Source organism: Peromyscus californicus, unplaced genomic scaffold (genome assembly GCF_007827085.1).
Source record: "Peromyscus californicus insignis strain IS unplaced genomic scaffold, ASM782708v3 Scaffold_13__1_contigs__length_99412109, whole genome shotgun sequence".
Lineage (NCBI taxonomy): Eukaryota > Metazoa > Chordata > Mammalia > Rodentia > Cricetidae > Peromyscus > Peromyscus californicus.
Genome location: NW_026294424.1, coordinates 12,342,265 through 12,366,149, shown reverse-complemented (window position 1 = coordinate 12,366,149; position 23,885 = coordinate 12,342,265). Strand labels below are relative to the sequence as shown.

Below are 23,885 nucleotides of genomic sequence, written 5' to 3'. Positions count from 1 at the left end.
CCTCAGTCTGGTGTATCCAGGAAATTCTCAGGCCTGGTTTTCTTGACACAGCTTTAGTATGTTCTACGTATATTCTTACAACCTTGATTTACTTTGGTAAGTTTATAGTGTGGCAGCTTTCTGTGTTTAGAAGCAGTTATTTATCAGACTGTGCCCTGTAGGTGGCAATGGACAGATGTTCTCTACATCTTTGGCAAGGTGCAGAGTCATCTCACCTCTGCATTGTACTCCTCTCTCCTTTTATTTTCTCTAGACAAGGTCTCACTATGGAGCCCTGGCTGTCCTGGATCTCACTCTGTAGCCCAGGCTGGCCTCGAACTCACAGAGATCCACCTGCCTCTGCGTCCCAAGTGCTGGGATTAAAGGCGTGCGCCCGCTTCACCTTGCACTATAGTCTCAACCTCTCAGGGCAGGGCCCCACCCAAGAAGCCACGTTCACATAATACAAAGTAACTAAAGGCCTGGCACAGCCTGGTGGAAAAACTTTCTCCAGGATCTGTTGGGGCGGGGCCTGAGAGAAGTTCCAGCTCATTGCCTTGAGATCCAAATCTGTAATGTCCCCTGTTCATCTTTCTCGCCTGTCCTGGATTCTGTTCCTTTCCATTTCCAAGACTGTGTGTTTTTTTTTTTTTTTTTAGTTCAGAAATGTCATTAAAGAAGTAAAAGAAGCCGGGCGGTGGTGGCGCACGCCTTTAATCCCAGCACTCGGGAGGCAGAGCCAGGCGGATCTCTGTGAGTTCGAGGCCAGCTTGGGCTACCAAGTGAGTCCCAGGAAAGGCGCAAAGCTACACAGAGAAATCCTGTCTCGGAAAAAAAAAAAAAAAAAGAAGTAAAAGAAATAAATAACTTCAGCCCCATTTCCTGTGCTCCAACAAATCAACTCCTATTAGCTTTTCTCATCTCTTCAGCATTCCTGCAGGAGACAGCCACATTCCCTGGCCCCATCTGAGAACCCCACTTTCACTGCTGCTGTACACCCCTCAGTCAAGTAGATACACACAGGCTACAGGCCCATGCTTCTAAAGAGCAACACTGTGTGTTTAAATAGCTTGTTCTTTGAATTGTTTGGGGGAAATTGGAATAAACTCCTCAAGCTAAGGTAGTCAAATCTTTTGACACGCTAAAGAACTGCCCAGGAGACTGCAGTAACATGGAGAGCCTGAACTATCTTTTCAGTGCCAAGACTTGAACCCAGGGCCTCATGCATGCGAGGCAAATGTGTTACCACTGAGCTACACACAGCCCTAACCTTAGATTCTCAAAATTGAAATAAATGAACTGACAATGGAATTAGCAATTGATAATGATAAAGATATAATCTTCAAGCCAATGTTATTATGAATAATCTTTATTGATTTCAATCCATCTCATCTTTCCAATATACAACATGGGTAAGGCAGTAGATAAATTCACACCAAAAACTGCCTAAAAATCAGCAAATTGAAGTCCTCAGTCAGACACTGAAGACAGTGTCTTCCTACTTCAGATTTCAAGTTCTACTCCTTTGAACTGAAGTGAACTTCTGGTCTCTTTGGTTCCTTTATTCTTCAGCCTGCCATTATCATGTCCCTTTCATTGTAGGCTTGTCTGTGACATGCAGAGAGCAAATGTCAGCGTGACCAGGTGAGTGTACTCCCTGAGTCCAGCAAGGAAAACACAGGCTGAATAGCATTTGAGTCCCCGGTGTAATTACAGAAATGAAATCGCCCTTTGAAATGGATTCCAAGGAAGTGTTTCGTGAGCCAGGAAACAGGACAAAAAGCTTCTGACCACCTGAGGTAACTCAATAGCTCGTGTTCATGAGGAGAAAAGGGCTGCAGAGGCTTACCTCGGGCTGAAGCACTTGCAGCTAACTGAGAGAGAAAGATCCAGAGCTCTGGCAGGAGCCTACTGGACTGTGAACACAATCAAGGCAGGAGGGACGCACATGTGAGAAAGTCACCATGAAGCCGTTACTATGCACTAGTTATTAATAGTATGCACTAATAGATACTAGTCCTTGCTGATACTTGTAATTAAAAATGACAACATTTAAGAGGCTGCAACTCATTGCATCATTCTGCTCATTTCATGTATCCCTAGAACAATTCACTGCATGCTGGGGCAGGGAAGTTTGGGTAGGGTTCTGTGCTTATAGATGTGTATACATATGCAACATAGAAATGTACCTCATGTTAAATATGCACTGAAGAAAAAACATTTTTCATTATTTTAATGACATATAGTAGTTAGTCTGTTTTTCTGTTTGTTTTGTGTTGTTTTTCTTTGGGTTTCTTTTTTGTTTTTTGAGACAGGGTTTCTCTATGTACCCTTGGCTGTCCTAGAACTAGCTCTGTATACCTGTATATCACACAGAGATCCAGCTGCCTCTGCCTCCCAAGCACTGTGATTAAATGTATGTGCCACTACTGCCCAGTGTATCTAGCTTTTTAAGACAAAGTTATAAAGAAAAAAATGGCTTATACATTCAAGATCAACAGACTAATAGAACAAGTATTGATATTATAAATAAATAAATACATACATGGGTATGAAATTTCAAAAGTAAACTATAACACAATCATTGTCCCAAAAGGTAAACGGCCTTAGGCTTCTTGATTCACTTAAAGTATAACTAAATGCTTCCAGAGACAATTTTCCATATCAGCATTTAGAGATCTGCCTTTTTCAAAGACTAGTTAGTACTCTGTCAGGTTATTTATCCATTTACCTACTGTAAGTGTAACAGCTCTGAGGGGAATGGTATCCTTGGCAGCAGAAGCTAAGGAATACCACAAAGTCACACTGCACAACAAACCTCACATAAGACATTTATTGGGAGGGAAAAACCCAGGAGGTTGGCTGCCTCTGCTGCCATGAGAAGCAGCAGAAAACTGAGGAGAGGGTAGGGTTTATATAGCATTGGGGGGGTGGGAGAGCTTTCCAGGGTGGAGCTTTTCAGGGTGAGGATTGGTGGGATTTCAAGTCTAGAACTTGGGGCAAGCTCGAGGATTCATGGGATTTCAAGCCCTGAGCTTGGGCTTTTTACTCTGTAGGGCAGGGGCTGGATCTAGGCATTAGGGCAGTTAGGGTGTTCTGTGGGTGGAACCTGGCAGTTGGAGGTCCTCCAGGGAAGAGCCTGACCACTCCTGTGCCTCAAGGGATTTACACCTACTTACAGAAAAGTGTCTGACTTTCTGCTTGGCAATCATGAGCTTTCTGTACTTCTCTGGCTGACTTATGAGAGAATATGGCTAAACGCAATCCCTGAGCCAAGGCAAACTTGGATTTTACTCTGGGTTTGAGACTGAGTAGATAAAACTGTAATTCTCACATTGAGAGTGAAACACAACCATGGTGCATTCCCATCACACCCCTACAGTATAACTTTTGTTATTTCTTGGTAGTGTTTGGGATCATACTCAGGGCCTCTTGCACGCTAGACAAGCTTTTCACCCCTGAACTGTAGCTCGAGGCCAAGCTTTTAACTTCTGTCATCATTTTAACAAAGTGATATGCAAAAATAGTTCCTTATATTACTAGGATGAAACAATGTTTTTAAGCACATAACAGTTCCTTATCTGAAAATTCTCTGTTCTTCCAGGTACCTGTTTCTCTATTAAATCATTCTTTTTTAACTACCTTGTAAATTGTCATTTTTCTGGTTTTTAATTAAAAATTCAACCCTCTCTTGGTGTCAGGTGATGCTGATATTTTCTCTCTATTTCATTTGCCATTTTTGTTTCTTTTTTTAATTGATTAATTTATTTATTTTACATCCCAGCCACATTTTTCCCTGGCTAGTTTACCCCTTAAAGCAATGAACAAGGGGGGGGGGAGCAGCTCTCCTGCTTTCACATCCTCAGGATCAGCTCTCCCACACCTACACCTTCAGGGCCAGCTCTACTGTGCTGTCCAGGCAAGGTGTAGGAACCACTCTACCAAGTGCTGTAGCTGATGAAAGGCAGGCACATCTCTCCCGCTCCTATGATCTCGGGGCTCACTCTTCCACCTGCCTCAGGCATTCATGGGTAAGGTGGAGGGCATCTCTCCCCCACCCATGCTGCCAAATGACAGATGAGTAATGGGAACAGCTCTCCCATGCTCACAACTTTGGGGCTGGCTCACCCACATCTCCACCAACAGGGTCAGCTCTACTGTGCAGGTGCAGGGTCCACTTTCCCAAGTGCTACAGATGGTAAGGGGGGTGGTCAGCTTGCTCATCTGTCACAGACAGTAAGGGGTGAGGGGTAAGGGGTTTATCTCTCCCCCAACCCACGCTGCTGTGTGACAGACTAGTAGTAGGGATAGCTCTCCCATGCTCACAACTTTGAGACTGGCTCACTCACACCTCTGCCAACAGGTTTGGCTCTATTGTGCTGCCCAGTCGAGGTGCGGGGCCTGCTCTCCCAAGGGTTGCAGCTGTACCATATTTTCTTTATCCATTTCTTGTTGAGGAGCATCTAGATTGTTCCCAGGTTCTGTCTATTACAAGTAAAGCTGCTATGAACATAGTTGAGCAAGTGTCCTTGTGGTATGATTGAGCATCCTTTGGGTATATGCCCGAGTGGTATAGCTGGGTCTTGTGGTAGATTGATTCCCAGTTTTCTGAGAAACTACCATATTGATTTCCAAAATCAATATGCTGTTCAATTTGCACTCCAACGAGCAATGAAGGGGTACTCCCCTTGTTCCACATCCTCTCCAGTATGAGTTGTCACTTGTGTTTTTAATCTTAGCCATTATGACAGGTGTAAGATGGAATCTCAGAGTCATTTTGATTTGCATTTCCCCAATGGCTAAGGATGTGGAAAAATTCTTTAAGTGTTTCTCAGCCGTTTGAGATTCCTCTGTTGAGAATTCTGTTTAGATCTGTATCCCATTTTTTTATTGGAGTACCTGCTTTGTTGATATCTAGTTTTTTGAGATTTTTATATATTTTGGAAATCAGCCCTCTGTCAGATGTGGGGTTAGTGAAAAAATTTTTTTCCCATTCTATAGACTGCTGGGGGTTTTTGTTTTGTTTTGTTGTTTGTTTGTGTTTTTGAGATAGGGTCTCATATAGCCCAGCCTTGCCTGAAACACACTTTGTATTTGAGGCTAGGCTTGAACTGTTGACTTCCTGCCTCTATCCAGGTGCTGAGGTAACAGGCATGCCCATCTTTTTATTATTTAAATCTTTCATGTAGAGAACTTAATCAGTTTAAAAAAAAAGTATCTTTATTCTCTTTTGTAGATGAAAAGAAAACATGATTTAAGGAGTTTTGCCAAATAAATTCTGTCAACCATGACTACAAATATTATCAATGTAGTCTTGAGCCAATGACAAATTTCTAGTTACAAATGAAAATCACTGCAACTATTATAACTCTACATCTCCTGCACAGGCTCCTTCAAGGATCTTAGAATTCAGAAGGAAACCCAATTACTCCTAAACAAATACTACTTCAGGGATTTTTTTAGTCTACAAGTTGGTCAACTACCCTTTGGAAGAGCGCGAGTAAGAAGGCTTTTCTATGGTTCTTAATCTAAAATTACCCCAGGAAGAAAGGATCTCATGAGACACTGCATTCCGCTGAGTCACTATCCCCTGTGCACCTGTGAATGGGCTCCTTTCATGTGGCTGTGTCTCCGTGGGGGTCAAAGTCCCCTCTTCACATTTTCATGATTTTCTGCTCATGTGTCTTTATCCTAGACTCTCACTTGGCACTTTTAATCAAACTCCCGTTAATGGGAATGCCTCCTGTCGCCCACAGGACTGCTCTCTCCCTCCCAGACTTCGAGCACTCCCTTCTAAACACAAGTCATCTGGACCTAAGTGAAAAAAAACCCATCAGTGTCCAAAAGCACCAAGAATGGGCACTGCCACAGGCTCCGCTCTCAAGAAAAACAATCAGTCATCCGTTGAACCTACTAATGCTCGAAAAAGCATGGGTCACCTTTCCAATCAACCACAAAGCCCTCTGATCTTTTACCAGAGTCCCAGGAAGCTGATCCCACCAGGGGAAAGTGGAGAGTCCATTTAACACCTGACTTTCACGGCCCTTCTCTGTGACCTTCACGGGTGAGGGGATCCCTGTCTTATTCCCTATTCCTGTCACATCCCACCCCAAGCACGAGCAGAGACTTTCCTTTTGCCCTGGGAAAGAATGCAGGACCCCCCTCACAGTCTGAACACACATAAATGATCTGGACAGGAAACACAGTGAAAGTTTCTTACTCCAGACAAAATAAAAAAGGGGGGCAGTGAAAAGGAAAAGCTAGAGGAGGCGGGGACTTATCTTTGTCTGATCCTCAAAAGAAAAGCACATAAACAAAAACCTACGAAATGACTGGTCCCAACCCAGTCCATAGTCTCCAAAGCCATCGTGATGTATCTTCATTGTCTTCATGGCACCCACGCTGATGGAGTGACATGCCGAAGGGGCCTCCTTACCCCTTCTTCTGGCAGAGCACTTAGGAAAACTGCTACAGGGACTAATCTAATGACACAAACCATGAGCATGAGCAGCAAGGATGGGACTGTCACAGAAGCTTCCAAGGCTGCCCAACAGAAGACGAGAGGATGGGCAGGGCCTGGGATTCAGTAGGAGAGCGCTTGGCACCGGACCCTGTGTTTGATACCCAGCAGCACACACACAACAAATGGAGGGCATCGCTGTGTTGAATCCAAAGTTGGACAGAAACTTCCCCAACTGAACGGCGTGAACATAGTATAAAATATTTAACAAAAGTTCACAGGGGAACACAGCGCCCAGTTAATATAACAAAGATTGTCTTTCATCTCAGATGAGCTCCCTCTTCAACTCCACCCTCATTTCTACCACACCTCCTGTTACAAAAAATCAGGAGATACAAGACATGATTGGAGGCCAGTATAAAAGAAAACCAAACAAAAAAAAACATTTAGAAAAGAAAATCATTGAAAAGAGTCGAGAACAAACACAGAACCTTAGCTAGGCTGCCAAAGTGTGAGTCACGTTCCTCAAAGGACATCAGCTGTCTAGACCCAATGCAGAGAGACAGGCAAGCCAAACACAGGCTAAAGAGAGCCAGGGAGCGTGATAAGAAAGGAAATAAATGGGAGCAGGCGGGAGCCCTTCGTAAGGAAGAATGACTTCATAAAAACAAGAGCTCAGAAAGATGACAGATGAGCAAAGGGAAAGCCCACTGAGCTCAAGAAAGGGAACAGAAGAAATCGTTGCGTACAACTGACTTAGAAATCACAAAAAAAAATAGACACTCGTTACACATGGATTCTTGAACACAGAGTTGGATGTAACGAGTGAGCTTTTTAAAGTATTTTAAAGACAAAAATATTAAAACAGAAAGAAACAATGACTATGCAATATAACAAATTAGCATTCCTCAGGGAAAGAATTCAAAATATCAAACCCCCAAAATGCTCAAAGCTATGGAAGACTTCATCTAAAGATTAAAAGCATCATTTTGTACTGTATTTCAGAAAATTAATCATTTTTGAACTGTGGATCGCGAACTTCAGGTTACTGATCAAAGATAAGGGAAGACATAAAAGAAGAAAACTTTAAGTTTTGGATGATGAAAGAGCAGCTTGAACAGTTGGGCACAAGCCAACCTTAAACATGCCCTCAAAACATTCTGTGTAAATGCCAGTGTATTTATGGAATACAATGATCTTTTGGAAAGGCTTGCTTGTTTGCTTCCTGGAGGTGTATTCATGCCAAGGTGTGCATGTGGAGGTCAGAGGAGAACATGCAGGAGTCTGTTCTCTCCTTCAACATGTGGGGTCTGGGGCTCAAACTCAGATTATTGGGACTGGAAACAAGTGTCTTAAGTCACTGAGCAATCTCACTGGCCCAGTATCTATAATGCTCAGAGAGAAAGTAAGTGTGATTTTAAAAATCATATACGTTACATAAAAATATGTACAATACCTAGCTAAAATTGTCCTGGAACAAAAACAAACACACACATGCTCTCGTTTGTGTGTGTGTGTGTGTGTGTGTGTGTGTGTGTGTGTGTGTGTGCATTCTCAGTGATTAGAGAACACAGATAATATAGGGACCATGAACAATGGAGGGGTAAAAGCTTGACAGTGAAATCCAGCCAACATGAAAATTAAAATTATTAAAATCCAGTAATATCATTTCTGCTTTCAGTGCTGCTGATTGGGAACAGCTGTGCATTGCTGGTGAGGTCCCAGCTCCAAAGAGATGCAAAGTTCCCTCAATAGGAAAAACAGAAAATGTGATCCTTTTAAAGTTATGCCTAAAGATTTTTCCAAGCAAATGAAAGATGTAAATCTACAGATATCAATGCAATACTATAAAGAATATAGAAATCCCCTGAGACAGTGTGTAGGGAGACTTCTGTACACACCACACACATGCATGAATACACACTAACACATAGAAATGCATACCACATACACACATGTACACATATATACATCACATACACATATGTTCCTGGTTGGGATTTTTTATCAACTTGACACAAGCTACAGCCATTTGGGAAGAGGAATTCTCAACTGGGAAAAAGCTTCCACACATTGGCCTATAATAGGCAAGTCTGTCAAACATTTTCTTAATTAATGGTTGTTGTGAAAGAGTTCATCCCACTGTGGGCAGTGCCACACTGGGCATATGGTCCTAGGTTATATAAGGAAGAAGGCAGGGAAAGCCATGAGGAGAAAGCCAGAAAGGAGCACCCCTCCATGGCTTCTGCTTCAGTTCCTGCCTCCAAGTTCCTGCCTTGAGTTACTTCCCTGACTTCCCTCAGTGATGTTACCTGGAAGTGTAAAATGAAATAAACCTTTCCCCCCTCAAGTTGCTTTTGGTCATGGTGTTTTATCGGAGCAACAGAATCCCTATCTAAGGAACATATATACACATGCATACACAACATACATACATACACACACACACACACACACACACACACACACACACACACACACACCCCGCATACATATGCACCCCAACACACACATACACATGTGTACACCCACACAGACCCAAACTCACAGAAGATCTCAAGAAGAGTTCAACGAAGACACTCATCAACAGGGCAGCCAGTCACCAACAACTCACTCACTGATAACAAGAAGCTGACATGCAGCCAAGTCTCTTCAGACTGCTGCGAGAGAGAAGCTTACTCGATTTAGAACAGTGTCACAGAGAAATCACTTCTCAAGAGCACATGAAAAGAGAATTGTAAGATAAACAGAAACCAGGTTTCCCATGGCCCAACACACTAAAGCAGCTTTCAAATCATGTCCTTGGATTCCAAACACTGGGATGAAACTATTTGAAAGACAAGGGCTTCAGTCTTTACTTTCAAACGATATTGACAGGTACTATTTAGGATGTATGAAGTTAGACCATAAAAAGGCAATATGATGAAGAATGAGGAGATGAAACGTACATACCAGGTAAACAGTAAATGAACTAGTTAACAACACACAAATAAGACAAGACACTCAGAAGAACACTACAAGAAAAAAAGAACTTCAATATGAAAAATTTCGGCAATGTATAATAAGGACTAGGAATACATGTGTATAAAGCATAGTCTAATACTGAACACTTGACAAAATAGGGGATGAAAATATCCCACTTTATCTTCATAGAAGATTCCAGTAACGTGTCTTGCAATAATTATGTATACTACCAGCAAAAGTCAATAAGAAAATATGTTTTTAAATTATATTTAATCATCTGCCAAAAATGTAGAACAGCTAAGAAGGAAAAAACGTGAAAACTAAAGTACGTGTAATTTTATGTGATATTTAATTTTATTAAAAGATACTATTTAAATAAGGAACAGATGAGCATTGTTAATCCATAAAAGTGTCATTGTTGTGAGATATAATTTCTGACCTCTGGGTTCAATGTAAACCACAGCCCCTCGAAAAAGAACAGCCATCAAGCTGTTGAATGGACCCCAACAAGTATGTTGGTTTGGGTTTGCCTGTTGGCATACTTAATGAGCTTTTGCTCAGATGTATTTAGTAGAATAAAAACCAAAAATATTCAAGATCATTTACATCAACCAGTCAAAAGAATTCATCGTCTAACATGCCAAAGCTTGTATAAAGTAATAGTAAGTAAAAAAAATGTACTCTTCACTTAGCAACAGGCGAACTGCTCTGTGAGGGAAATACATTGCACAGGAACAGAGCTGTACAGATCTGACATATTAAATTTAAAAAAAAAAAAAAGAGCTGCCCGATCAATGGGAGAACTTGCTATTCAACAACTGTGCTGTATGAGTTGTTTTCCTGAGAGTTAGGTTGGGAGACAGGTAGGGAGGAGGCCCCTGACTGCCATGTAGGATATGGAATTAAATGGGGAAAAAAATGATTAAAAAAAAAAAAAAAGAACATGTGGAAGGAAACACAGGATGTCATATTGGTGTGAAGACACAAATTCCTTAAACTATAAAAAAAAAAAAATAAACTCTATTACAATGCCATCAGTTTTCCTCCTTTTTTCCTTTAATAAAATTTATTGTGTCTAGGAACTGAAGAAATAAATTTTTTGTTTTGTTTGGGTTTTTTTTTCGGTTTTGCTTTTATGTATTTATTTATTTTACATCCCAGTTGCAGTTTTCCCCTCCCCAGCGCCCCCCCCCCCCACCTGTATTCCTTGGGAAATCTACTGAAAATAAATAATAGACTTGCTTGCTCATTAGCGAGCATGGATCATGTCAGGCACCATTGTAGGAGCTGGAGAAACAGGGAACAATGTGGATGGAGCCCCTGCTTCATAGAGGATGAGGTGAATGGACAAATAGAACATCTCAAATTTAAAAACTTGAAAAAATTCACGATGTCCCTCAATCCGGAAAATTCAAAGCAATGATGTGATGTCATCAGTGAAAAATGCACACCATGAAACTTTGTTTCATGTATAAAACTATAATATTATAGTATAAAATTCCCTTCAGGCTGTGTGTAAAAAAAAAAAAAGTCCATGAAAGGTGAATAAATTTTATGTTTAGATGGGATGTTAAGTTCTTTCCCCCCAAGGATCTCATTATAGATACACGAAAGTTTTTCAAAACCTGGAAAATATCAGAAATCTGAAGCATCTCTGAGTCCCTGGGTATTTTGGATATATGATATTACACCTGCACCTGTGAAATGAAAGGAACCCGAGTCAGGTTCTTTGGGGCATTTTGAGATGAAAACTAAGCCCATATTTGGCTTCCTCCCATGATCCTGGGGCATTTCCAAGCAGTACAGGTTCCTCAGGGTGACTAGTGGGATGGGCTTCACTGTGTGGGCCAACACCTTGGAAACCATGACATAATTATTTTACCTGGTGTCCTTGAACTGACGCATGATGTAACTGGTACAAAGCTTATGCCTGCAGAGTACATAAGTCAACTTCCACCTCACTTGCACAAACCACCCTCCAGACAGAGCCGAAAGCCATTTTAAATCCTCCAGGTGGCTCCTTCAGTATGTGGTTTGGGTTACAGTAGAAAACACAAAGGATAAAATGCTTTGGTATAAAAAAAATAAAATGGCCAATGAATTAAGAAAGAAAAGGGCCCCTTTGGGGGAGAAGCTTATCCCCAGATCTCACTGGCTGAAGGGAGGGGAAACATCCTAAGTTTAGACTATCAAGGAAGTTGAAGCAAAGCACGTAATTAGTTTGTTACCCTGGACTTGGAAAACAAAGACTTTGCGGTACACACGAAATTCTATTGTGTCTGTTTGGGGTGGTTTGTGGTCTCCTGATGCCAACCTCTCAGAAATAGGGACTTTTCCAGAAGTGTTCTCGGCCTTTGTTGCTGTTGCTTCAGAAAAATCAGTCCGTCCGGCACTCACACAGCGCACACAAGCGACGAGAAAGTCAGTACCAAATGCCACCTTAAGTTGCAGGAAATGCTACTGCCCAGCAAGGAGCTGGGCCATCCCAAGAGCTCAGAGCCAAATCCCACTCAAGCCCAAACCCACTTCCTCAAGAAAAACCCTTGCAGCCGGGCGGTGGTGGCGCACGCCTTTAATCCCAGCACTCGGGAGGCAGAGCCAGGCGGATCTCTGTGAGTTCGAGGCCAGCCTGGACTACAAAGTGAGTTCCAGGAAAGGCGCAAAGCTACACAGAGAAACCCTGTCTCGAAAAACCAAAAAAAAAAAAAAGAAAAAAAAAAAAAGAAAAACCCTTGCAAACCTTGATGGTTGAACACTGAGAAAAAAGGAAGTTGACAAGTCTTTCTCCCTCCTGCATTCTATTGAAAAGCAATCATCTGTCTTCTGACATCCATTTATTAAACATTGACTTAGCATCGAACTTTGTCCAACATTGAGCTATAGCCTCTGGCATTAAAGAAGTGAACAAGAAACAATTTCTTCCCTCATGTCTCAAAAAGGACAGAAAAAATGCAGCAATGTACACCCTGGATGGAGAGGCTTTCTGGTGAGAATGTTCTAGAGACAAGGAAGCCATCTGCCTCCGGATCATAACTGTGTTTACTCTGACCAAGAGCTTGCACTCATGATGAAGCAAGAGTACAAGTTCTAGAATGTTCTCAAAAGTATTTCAATATTGTTCTAGTTGCAAAAAAAAAAAAAAATTGAAACTGAGGTTGGGTCATTAGCAAATCGATAGAGCATATCACTTTCAGTGAAGCATTTATAACCCTCCATTACTGTAGCCAGGGTGGGGGTGTGTGAGCCACTCGGTGTAGGAGGTCACACATTTTCTGCCATAGCTGAGTCTAGTGAATGAAAGGAAGAAATCAGTAGCCATCTTGAAAGACGTTCCTTCCCCCGCCCCCTTCTCCCTCCAAACATATTTGCTGACCAGCGTCTTTTGAACTGACCAAAAGCTGAACCTATGGGAAAGATAAGGCTGGGACAATAAATCTGTGTATCCTAGACTTGGCAAAACAAGATATAAAGAGTAATGGGCTCAATTGACCAGAAGTTGAACTCGAAAGAGAGTGTAGGACTGCAACAGTAAATCTGAATGTGTCAACAAAAGCAGGACATAGGGAATAAAAATTTATGTCTCTATAGATACCCTGAATCCTGTTAGCAATTAGCAGCCTTATACTTACCTCATCCCTAGCCCCCAAGATATGTAACATTCTGCATGTGAACCTTTCCTATGTAAACGCCTTAAAGTGAGTGCTCGGGGCCTTCCCTCTTTTCATCTACTGTAAAGTGGTGTTGGGGAGGACCCTGCCTAGGCCGGAGTAAACGAAATCGTTTGTTCTTACATCGGAAATCTGCTCTTTGGCGGTCTTGTTGGGGGGGGGAAGGGGGAGGCCTCAGGCACTGGCATTACATTAGCAGATGGGAGGTCCATTGAAAGGAAAGAAGATGGCATATGACATACAAAGTAAATCTGAATAACAAAACTAAAGAACAGACAACAAAGCAGAGAAATACATATATGTAATTGCCAGACCGGAAAGGAAGTTGGCAAACTTTTCATGTAAATGAAAGTAAATCTGGAGCAAAATCCAACCTTGTACAAAAACCCTCAAAATGGAAAACTAGATAAACCATATTACACCACTGTAGATGGAATAAATTACAAATACAAACCACACAGGGCAGCAAGAAATCAACGCTGGCTGTGTCAACCCACATCACGTGACCTGTGCATTCCTACTGGAAAGAAGTGGGTCAGCAGACAGTACAAACCAGACCAGAAAATTAATTCAAGTTCCTTTCTGGTTCAGTGGTGTTTCTGTTAAGCAAAGCTACTTAAAGCGTGCCAAACATACAGGTAACAACATACACCAAATGGCTAGAGAAGTGGCTCACTGGCTAACAGCACTTACTGCTCTGTCAGAGGGCCTGAGTTTGGTTTCTAGCACCTGTGTCTGGGGGTTCACAATCTCCTGTAACTCCAGTTTCAGGAATTTGATGCCCTCTCCTGGTTTCTGAGGGCACTGCACTCACATGCACATAATACACACACACAGATACACATACATACATGGAATTAAAATAGTAAAAGTAAATCTTAAAACGTATATTTGGCATACATATATATTTGAAATACATGTAAAACATGTATATTATATATGTGTGTGCACAGACACATATATACCTGTGTATATACATGCTAGGATATCAAGATGACCTTGGAAACAAGGATGCTTCCTCACAACAGAACTCCCAAAACTGGGAGCTCTGATGGAGCATGCCAGTGTGTACTGTGGATAGACTTTGAGGCTATGGTAGAGACACAAGCAAGGCTGTGCTATGGTAATGCTACTAGCAGCTCCTGACAGCTCACCATGTGGAGACCACCAACTCCAACCCTGGCGTACATAAGAAAGAGTCTCCCGGCTCTCGTTGCTTGGGGACATTCTGTCCTGCTTAACTCACTTCAGTCTTCGTCAGATAAACTCCGAAAGATTGCATTCAGTGCTGTTCACCGGAAGAGCCAGCAAGGGCCTGCCTGAGTTCTGCTTCAGAGAGATCCAGGTCTCTCATTGCAGGCCCTGCTACCTCCGCTGGTCTGTGCCAGCAATGGGCATGTCCCCTCCCTGGCCTCAGCTTCCTGAATCCGTGAAATGGGAAGAAGAGCTGTGAGGAAGGATATCCAGAGCTAGAGTTCATGATCAGCTTGGAGAGATGAGACACAGGGATGCCGTCCAGTTCTGGGCAGCATGACAAAAGAGCAGGTAACAGCTGCCAGTGCAGAGGGAGGCGCTTTCATCCAGCGTGAGCACTGGCCACTCACTGGCTCCGACCTCGGGCCTTGTGCTTCAGCTCCTTTGAGCCGCGTTCAGCCACAGCTCCCTAACTCAATGACTGTGCTCAGTGCCTTCTGCCGCTTCCCCCTTGTTCAGCAGGAGTGCTGCTCTCCTGACGGAGGAGCACCAGAGCACACAGGTACACCTGCCCCGAGAGCTCCAGACCCTAGGCTAAGGACAGCACACGCTAGTGAGGCATTCAAACCTGACAGTGTTTCTACACGCCCTGGGACAGGCCTCCCTCAGCGCCTGGCACAGGACTGCTACAGCCAGACCCCCACAAAAACTCCAGGCCTACCGGGGAATGTAGCACGCACTTGTGATCCAAGCATGAGGAGAGTTGAGGCTGGAGAATCAGGAATTCAAGGCCAGCCGGGGCAACAACAAAAATGGACCTATCTATGCCAAAGTCCACAATTATAGGAAAGAAATCCCATGCATTCAAGGGGCCTTTGTTCCGTTCTATAGAAGCCGCCATCCTACATAAAAGAGACCTAGCCTCTCGGTGATCTTAGCATTTTCTCTCCACAGTCCTGGATAACTTCAATGAGAATATCATAGAGAGGAGGGGTGTTTGTTTGTTTTCATTTCTTTTTCTTCCTGGTAAACAATCACATGGGGAAGTAATGAATCCAGACACTTCCCATTCCTTTGGAAGGCTGGAGGCTCTTACTCTTGGGCCATGGGACAGGACCCAAAGGACACCTACAGGGGACCCAAACTGCCTGAGACCCTTTCTTCCTGCAGACACTTCCTCATTGCCCTTCAAAGTGTTTGGTTTGTTTCTTTGTCTCCACCCCCACCTCAGCCAGGAGTTTTGTATTTACTTGTGCTTTGAGCAAGGGGATGGGAGGAAAATACAGCCAAATCAAAGGATTAGAAGCAAATTAAGGTCAATCAGAATTGAAAGGGCCCTGTGATCCCTTGATTATGAATAGAAGAAAGGCAAACAAGCTCAGTACATGCCAGCTCTCAGCTCTAAAACCACAAAACATGTTTGCTCCACGGTAATTGAATTTCTGCATTGCCTTTCCCAGGTCACTGAGACATACCCAGATGACCTGTAGTAGCCTCACGATGACCCAACAGTTTCCTTCCCAGTTTCCTTCATAACCCTTAAATGCTGCTGTTCATTTAAGCCACTTATAGGTCAGTTCACTTGAAGAGTACCCAACGTCTGTGAATACTACATTTGAACATTTGAGCTTTTGAGGTATCATAGCAGCCAACAGCCTCAGGCCACACCAGAACCCCACAAGCCCTTTTTAGTGGTCATCTTATCTATCCCACAGACACCAGATCATTCTCCAGATGTGTAAAGAGAATTCAGTCAGAGTGTCACAGTGTCGAAAGGCATCCAGCTGAGTGTAGCTGGCTAAGATGCTGCCTATGGGGCTTAATTATAGAAAGTGAACAACTTCACCATGACTGCTGAGAACCAGGAGAATAATGCACAGGCAAATGAACTGCTCTAGGGACCCCCTCATCTCTCACCCCAGTCTTACTCAGCAACGCCTGCCTCTGGAGCTCTTCTAGGGCAGCAGGCTGCTGGGGGGCAAAGCAGAAAGATCTGAGGGCTGTCAGCAGGTAACCACTGGGCAGTGCCCTTCAGGCGCTTCTGATGACTGACTGACTGAGCCACAAAAATGTGTTGAGCCTGGAGAACTTGTGGATTCTGGTAACTACAAGTATGTCCCAGAGAGTAGGCCTGGCCATTGACACTTTTGCTATTGTGACCTAAGCAAAAATCATCTAATCAACATCTATACCAACTCCTAGACAGTGCTGGACAAAAACCATCAGAGGGATCTAAGCAGGGTCAGACCACTGGGCATGTACCCAAGTCACATGGCTTGGGCCTTTCCATGAGAGGATTCTGAGAACCGGACAAAGCCAATTGATACCTGGGACTTTCGATGAAAGGTTGAGAACAGCTACCATGTGAGTCCTCGGGGCATACCGTTTACAGAAAATTCAGCAGAGTTTGCCCCAGATGGGTAAACAGGTATTTGAGAAGTCACTGAGTCATGGTTGGTTACCTTTAAACTGTTTCACATTGTCAGAAGTTAGCAAGAACCACAGCCATGGCACTTCTCTGTCACCCCAGGCCCATCGGGAAACCCCGAAACTTGGGAGGGGAAGGGTGTTGTAGTTCTCTTCACGATGACTGGAGATTTAAGCAGATTCTTAAGGAAGCAATGTTCTTTGTTTTTGTTTGAATTTTGAGACAGCTTCTCCTCATGCAACACATGCCACCGTTCCTGGAGAGAAGTTGAGCTCTAAAAAGCAAACATCTTTCCTTTGACCCAAATGAGTTAAGTAGAGCATTTCTCGGTGTGGAATGGTGGTACCTGAGGATTACAGTTGAGTTATTTAAAAGTCCTAAACCACCCAAGGTTTGGCTTTATCTCCTGAGGCAACAGTTGTACTAACAAAGGTGGAGCCCGAGCCCCAGCCTCAGCCAGGCTATCATTGGCTCTGTACTAGTTCCCTGCTGCTCCTAGGGTGAAGTCCTTAACCCCCAGCACTTCACAGTCTGATTTTACTTGGTACGGGACCATTGGACACACAGTTTGTTAAAACATAGTCATACTGGAATAGAATGAGCTCTGATCCCAGGTGGCATGCCTTGTCCTTACGAAAGAAAACTCTAGACACACAGAGACACACAGGGATGATGATGAAAAGAGACACAGAAAGGGCCATGGACACACCACTCCTCAGAGAAGCTAGCCTGCCCATACCTGAGCCTTGGGTTTCCAGCCTCCAACTGTGAAACAACACATTTATATATGTCCCATGAGTAAGCACAGATTTCGCCTAACTAGCCTGCAGGTCAACGACAGGTTCACTGCTAAAATATCTCTCTTCACGGGAAGATCTTACCAAGCATTGGGGCAAAGCAAGACTCCTAATCCAGAGAATATTGGTTTCAACACTGAGACTGCCGCAGTAACCCTTAAATGCTGCTGTTCATTTAAGCCACTTATAGGTCAGTTCACTTGAAGAGTACCCAACGTCTGTGAATACTACATTTGAACATTTGAGCTTTTGAGGTACTTTCCAATAAAAAGGTATTCTGAGGTATTAAAAGATACACAACCCTAGCATCTTGTCAGGACAGTCCTTCAGATCACATTTTTTTTAACCAACCTCAGTAAGAGTTCAGACACTTGACCAATGACCTCCTGGTTTCTGCTAACAAAACTTTAAGTCAAATATATTTGGCAGGAAACCATTGAATTCTAACTTCTAACTCCACAGAAATAGTAACAAGAATAGAGTCAGCCCTAAGATAAAGCCCAAAAGAAAGATTATCTGCTCCACTTCTGGGCTTTATATCTATGATTATTTCCAGTTTTAGAAAAAATGCAGAAACTGAGGTCAGCAAGTTTTTTTTTTTTCAAAAGAACGTTATGCTTCAAACCAAGTCAGGTTTGAACATTGGAACTCAGAGATGGATGAAAATCTGAAATAAGTGTGAGGTTCTTTTTTATAAAACAAAACCACAGATAAAATGTCAGAGGCTTAAGCCAATGAAATCTGAAAGCGTGTTTCCTTCCATATTAAAGAGAAACAGTTTTTTTAAGGTTGTTTTAAGGGTTAGAGCCTGAAGTGGATACAGGCTGAGATTCAGCTTGTTTGGGCTGGGCTGGTTGGGAGCTTTCTAATGGTAGTGGATTTGAACTTGACCATGTATTGAGCATAGAAGCTGTTATACTGGTACTCTGAGAGTGTTGTGGACTTCTTCCAAGCCATGCCTGAAAGAAGAACATGGCGAGTCCCAGGTGGAGCTCCAGGAGTCCAATCGATGAGAAGAGAGATTCTATGAACAAGAGATATCGTCAAGACCATGATTGGAAAAAGTACAGAGACAACTAGCCAAACTAGTGAAAACACATGAACTGTGGACCAATAGCTGAGGAGCCCCAATGGTACTGGACTAGGCCCTCTGGATAAGTGAGACAGTTGTTTAGCTTGAACTGTTTAGGGGGAACCCAGGCAGTGGGATCTTGACCGATCCCTAGTGTATCAGCTTTTTGGAGCCTAGTGCCTATGGTGGGACACTTTGTGCAGCCTTGGTGCAGGGGGAGGGGCTTGGACCTGCCTCAACTGAATGTACCAGGCTATGCTGACTCCCCATAGTAGACCTTGCCTTGGAGGAGTAGGAATGGGGGATGGGTTGGGGGAAGGGCTGGGGGGTGGGAGGAGGGAGGACAGGGGAATCTGTGGTTGATATGTAAAATGAATAGAAAATCTCTTAATAAAAAAAAAAAAAGAGGGAGGCAGAGCCAGGTAGATCTCTGTGAGTTCGAGGCCAGCCTGGGCTACCAAGTGAGTTCCAGGAAAGGCGCAAAGCTACACAGAGAAACCCTGTCTCGAAAAACCAAAAAAAAAAAAAAAAAGAGGAACATGGAAAAGAAACCATAACTCTTGTCTGTATCTGGCAGAAAATATTTGTGGTATCACTATGGCCTTTTGAACCAACAACACTGAGAATTATGTGTGAGAAGGGTCTGGAGTCCAGAGTATATGTCACTGGGTTCTGTATTGAAGAGTACAGCTCAGAAGAACATTTCCAATACAGTTTTGTCCTTGGCTGCCTGTAGATGAAAATTAACTGCAGGTTTTTAGAACCACAATGCCTGTATTAGTCAGCTTTCTGTTACTATAACAAAGTAACTAGTGTAATCATATTATAAAAAGAAAAGTTAATTTGACCCACAGTCATTGAGTTCTGATCTATGATTAGTTGGCCCCATTGTTTCAAGCCTATGGTGACACTATGCATCATGGAAGGAATTTGTTTTGGAGAAAAACCACTATAACCATAAGCCAGGGAGCAAAGAAAGAGAAGAAAAGACCCGGGCTCCATAATGCCCTCAGCCGCATGCCTGCCATGATTTAATAACCTCTCTTTAGGGTCCAGCACTTATAGTTGCCATAACTTCCCATAGCATCATCCTACAGACCAAGCCTCTTCCTCGTGAGATTTTACAGAACATTCAAGATCCAACATGCTATCCATGTACACCACATGACACTTCAATCCCCCACTACTAGCCAAAGTCTTCAGCAAGGCTGTCCAAACTCAGACAGCTGTGTTAGCTTTCATTACCTGATGAATGACCAGGATCCCCTCCAATGGGGGCAACAGAAGAGAGGTTAGCAGTCACCAGAGAACAGGAATCAGGGCGCATGAGGCTTGACAGCTGTGACCCCAAGAAAGAACAAGGGTCAGGTTGGGCAATGGCGTCATCCATAGTAAACAGGGTGGGCTCAGCCACACTTGACCACATCAAAGCAGAGGAGATTTAAAAATAAATTTTTAAAAAGATAGAATTATGACACTACCAAAAAGCAGCGTTGGTGAATATGTGCTATCTCATTGCTGTGACAAAATCCCTGAGGAAAACAATTTAAGAAAGCATTCATTTTGGCTTACAGTTTTGGAGAAACAGGCCACAGTGGCAGGGAAGGTAGAGTCGAGTCAGGAGGCAGCAGATCACATTGTAACCACAGGCAGGAAGTAGAAGTGGTGGATGTTTATATCCATTTCTCACTTTCTCCTTCTTATTCAATCCAAGACCCCAGTCCATGGAGCCACACATTTACGATGAGATTTCCCACTTTAGTTATCGTAATCTAGATAACCTCTCACAGATATGTCCAGAAATGTGTTTCCATGGTAATTCTAAATCCCATCAAGTTGACAATCATGATTAGCCATCATACATGGCTAAGAGTATTCTTATTTCATTTTTAAAGTCTTAAGTAATGAATTTGGTTGCTGTGTAGTTAGGATAAGTAAAAGACAAATATATAAATTCATGCATAAAACCCTAGCTCATAGATGCTGGTTATAATAGTGTTGATGAGCTTGGTCAGAATCTATCCATGTCCATGGACACTCCTGAGGACAGCAACCACTTCTATCAATCTGCCCAGGTCCGGGAAACCTACTCCAGGAAACGAATTAAAAACTAAAACAAAAACAAAAACAAAATGTTTCCAAGAGGATGTACCCGAGACTGAACAGATGGTTCAGTTAGTAAAGTGCTTTCAGTGACAACATCAAAACCTGAGTCTGTACCTCCCCAGCATCCACATATCAAAGGGAGAAAAGTCTAGCATGGTGGCTTACACCTGGAAATCTAACACAGGGATGTAGGGACAGGAGCATCCCCGGAGCTCAATGGCCAGCTAGTCATCCAGAATCAGTGAGCTCCAGGTATGAGACGCTGTGTCAAAAACTAAGATGCAGAATATTAAATACACACACACACACACACACACACACACACACACACACACACACACCACATGAACAGAAACACAAGCAAAAATGTGCCTTCAATCACCAAGGACATGGTCAGATAGTTATGTGATTCTGATGAGGAACTGTTATGCAATAAAGTCACTGGATAGGAAGACCATACATCAACTTGTAAAATGTTAGGCTTCAATGGTTAGTAAAAAAGGGGAAGTCTATGATATTAACAATCAAAATACGTGAATTATATATGCCAAGAAAGCAAGCACATAAATCATCTAAATGGAATTTCATGTGATTTAAAATTGTTTCCTTATTCTTATAATAATGCTTATGCAATAAATAAAAACTCAAGTAATAAAATTAGTGTTAATGTAAATATAAAACTAGACTTCTCATAAACAATTATCCAAAACAGAATCTTAACCATTATGAGGATGAGTATTATTTATCTGTTATCTTGTTTTAATTTTTCTCTGAAATATCCATAACAAAATGATCTTCAAAGGAACAATAGGGGCTGGATAGATGTCTCAGTCATTAACTCTTCCAGAAAACCCAAAGTCAGTTCCCAGCACCCAAAAAGGTTGGCTCACAACTGCCTATAATATCAACTCCAAGCAACTGATACTCTCTTCAGACCTACATTCATATGTACATATCCACAGATAGACACATAATTTAAAAGTTAAGTAGCTAGGTATGGTGGCACACACCATTAATCTCAGCACTTGAGAGGCAGAGGCAAGTGGATCTCTGAGTTCTAGGCTGGACTGGTCTACATTGTGAGTTCCAGGACAGCCAGGGCTATGTAGAAAGACCAAAACTGAAAACAACAAACAAAAAGAAAAAGAGAAAAAAGCCTTTAAATTTAAATAAAGGATTTACAATCATCAAATAATCAAATGAAGGGGTTTTTAAGTACATGTAAAACAGACAAGCTTCTTTTCTCATACAAATAATGCCAAGTTCTTATTCATTGAATAAACGTTTATTTGAGACTGTTTTTTAACTCAGATTGGTTGTCTCTATCTGTGACAACACTCTTATTTCCATAATATAAAAAACAGAATTTACAAATCATCCTTGGAGGACAAGAAGCTAGGAAAACTAGGTCAGTTTAAAGACATTCACCCAGAGGGGCCTGCCCTCAATATTTCCACTGTAATTTGACTAAGAGATGTGAACACATTACCATCCTATTGCCTCTGAGGTTCCGTTCTGACCCGTTTCTGGTCATGCAAGCTGGAAGCCTAGCACTCTCTTCCCCTCTCTTCCTCACCGAGCCCATGGCTCATGTCCTAGATGACCAAAGCACGAGTTTCTTTCATACTGTGCTGTGATAAGAATCTCCCCAACTCATCTGAGGGGCCCTGTGGTGAGCACATCAAGTACACTAACCATTCTGGCCATCTCCCAGGGAGGAAATCAACTAAGATACCTGTGTGAGTCAACCAGTAAATGTCAGAGCCCACTCAGAAAGCACCACACTCCACCACTAAGGAGCGAGGGAGGCTAGGTACCACCCATCCCGCCATCACTGGGCTATTGAAGTTAATGAATCCACATACACAAAAGGAAAAGAACAATGTGTTCGTGAGAAGCCAGTTTCCTCTGGAACACTGTTTTGTGGGAAGATAGGTGTAGATCCCACAACTTACATGTTAATGAAATCCACTGTACATCAAAGGAAAACCCGCACTGGCAGAGAATAACACGTTCACAGTTCATCAGAAGCATGTGTCTCACTTGCTTATCTCTGATGTCAAACTTTTTGTGCAATCAAATTCTCAACTAGATTCTTCTGATCCTTATGTCTTGGGACAGAGAAACTCTCCTTTAAATTTGAAAAGTTTTATCTTGAGAAGAAGGGGAGGATACTCGGCTGAAGGAGTCAGCCAAATGAAATTCACTTGTCACGACCGGCAGGTCCACTGCTGAAATGGACATTTCTAGTGCTGAGGCTCACTCAGAAGCAGCGGGGATAAAAGACTGTTCATCATAACCATATTTCTGAGAGATTTTTTTTTAGCTGAGTTATCTGTACAAGTTTGGTTTGCACACCTCCAATCTGCTCAGGAAAGCCTAGCTGCTGTAAACTGAACACAGTTCTGAAAAAAAAAGATGTGAATTAAGACTAAAACAGGACATCATAGATTAACACTGAGGGCTATATGGTGTGGAGGCAATTTATGTTCTTAGACCTCAGGTTTAGACTCAGCATCAGCATCCACAATATTACGTTTATGCATTAAACATTTCTGATGCCTTGTTTCTTAAGTCAGAGGGTTTGCAACTCAGTTTTTGTAACAAGTCCCAAATGTCAATTCTTCAAGCTCCACTTGTCACTTTATTTCTAAATTATCCTTTTTTCTGACAGATTCTATTCAGCAATAGAATGTCTGTGAGAGTTCAGCAATGCTAGCCTATAGGACAGGTTCTGATGGAAAATAACTGCCTTCTGGGTCCCTCACGGATGTTGGCACCTTCCAAGAAGCAGGGTAGGCCAGGTCAGACCCTGATCTCTACCCAGTCCTCCCTCCCAGAGCCCTCCGGAAAGCCAGGACACTTACTGGGTGCCGCAGTCTGCAAAGCCAGTTCTTCCAGAACAGGGCTTGGAACTGGCGTCCAGCGTGCCCCATGCCGGCTGCTCCCTGCTGGCTTCAGGAAGTCAGCGTGCAGGGTCACTGCTTATATCTGCCGGCCTTCAGCAGAGGCATGTGGTCTATTAGCCAATTCTAACAAAAGTGAGTGATGCAAGAAAGATTATTGGTGACTTGAATAAGGCAGGCATCAAATGTCTCCTGGTGTTCTGCCTCCGCTGAGAAATCTTATCTTTTCACTAGATGGGTGGTGCAGGCGAGGTCTGGGCTCTAAGCAGCTGCCCTGGGGCCCTTCCTGGACATAAACAAGGAGCATGTCC

The 23,885-nt window shown here is 42.8% G+C and overlaps 1 protein-coding gene across 1 annotated transcript in view; it reads right to left on the bottom strand.

The window, feature by feature from the left end:
• The window catches only part of Abca13 (ATP binding cassette subfamily A member 13), a 446,515-nt gene extending 422,911 nt beyond the window's left edge, over window positions 1-23,604 (bottom strand). Inside the window, exon 1 of the mRNA XM_052734499.1 lies at window positions 23,536-23,604. Within this exon, the coding sequence (XP_052590459.1) occupies window positions 23,536-23,604 (69 nt within the window). The remainder of the gene's footprint in view (window positions 1-23,535) is intronic.
• Window positions 23,605-23,885: the final 281 nt, after the last annotated feature.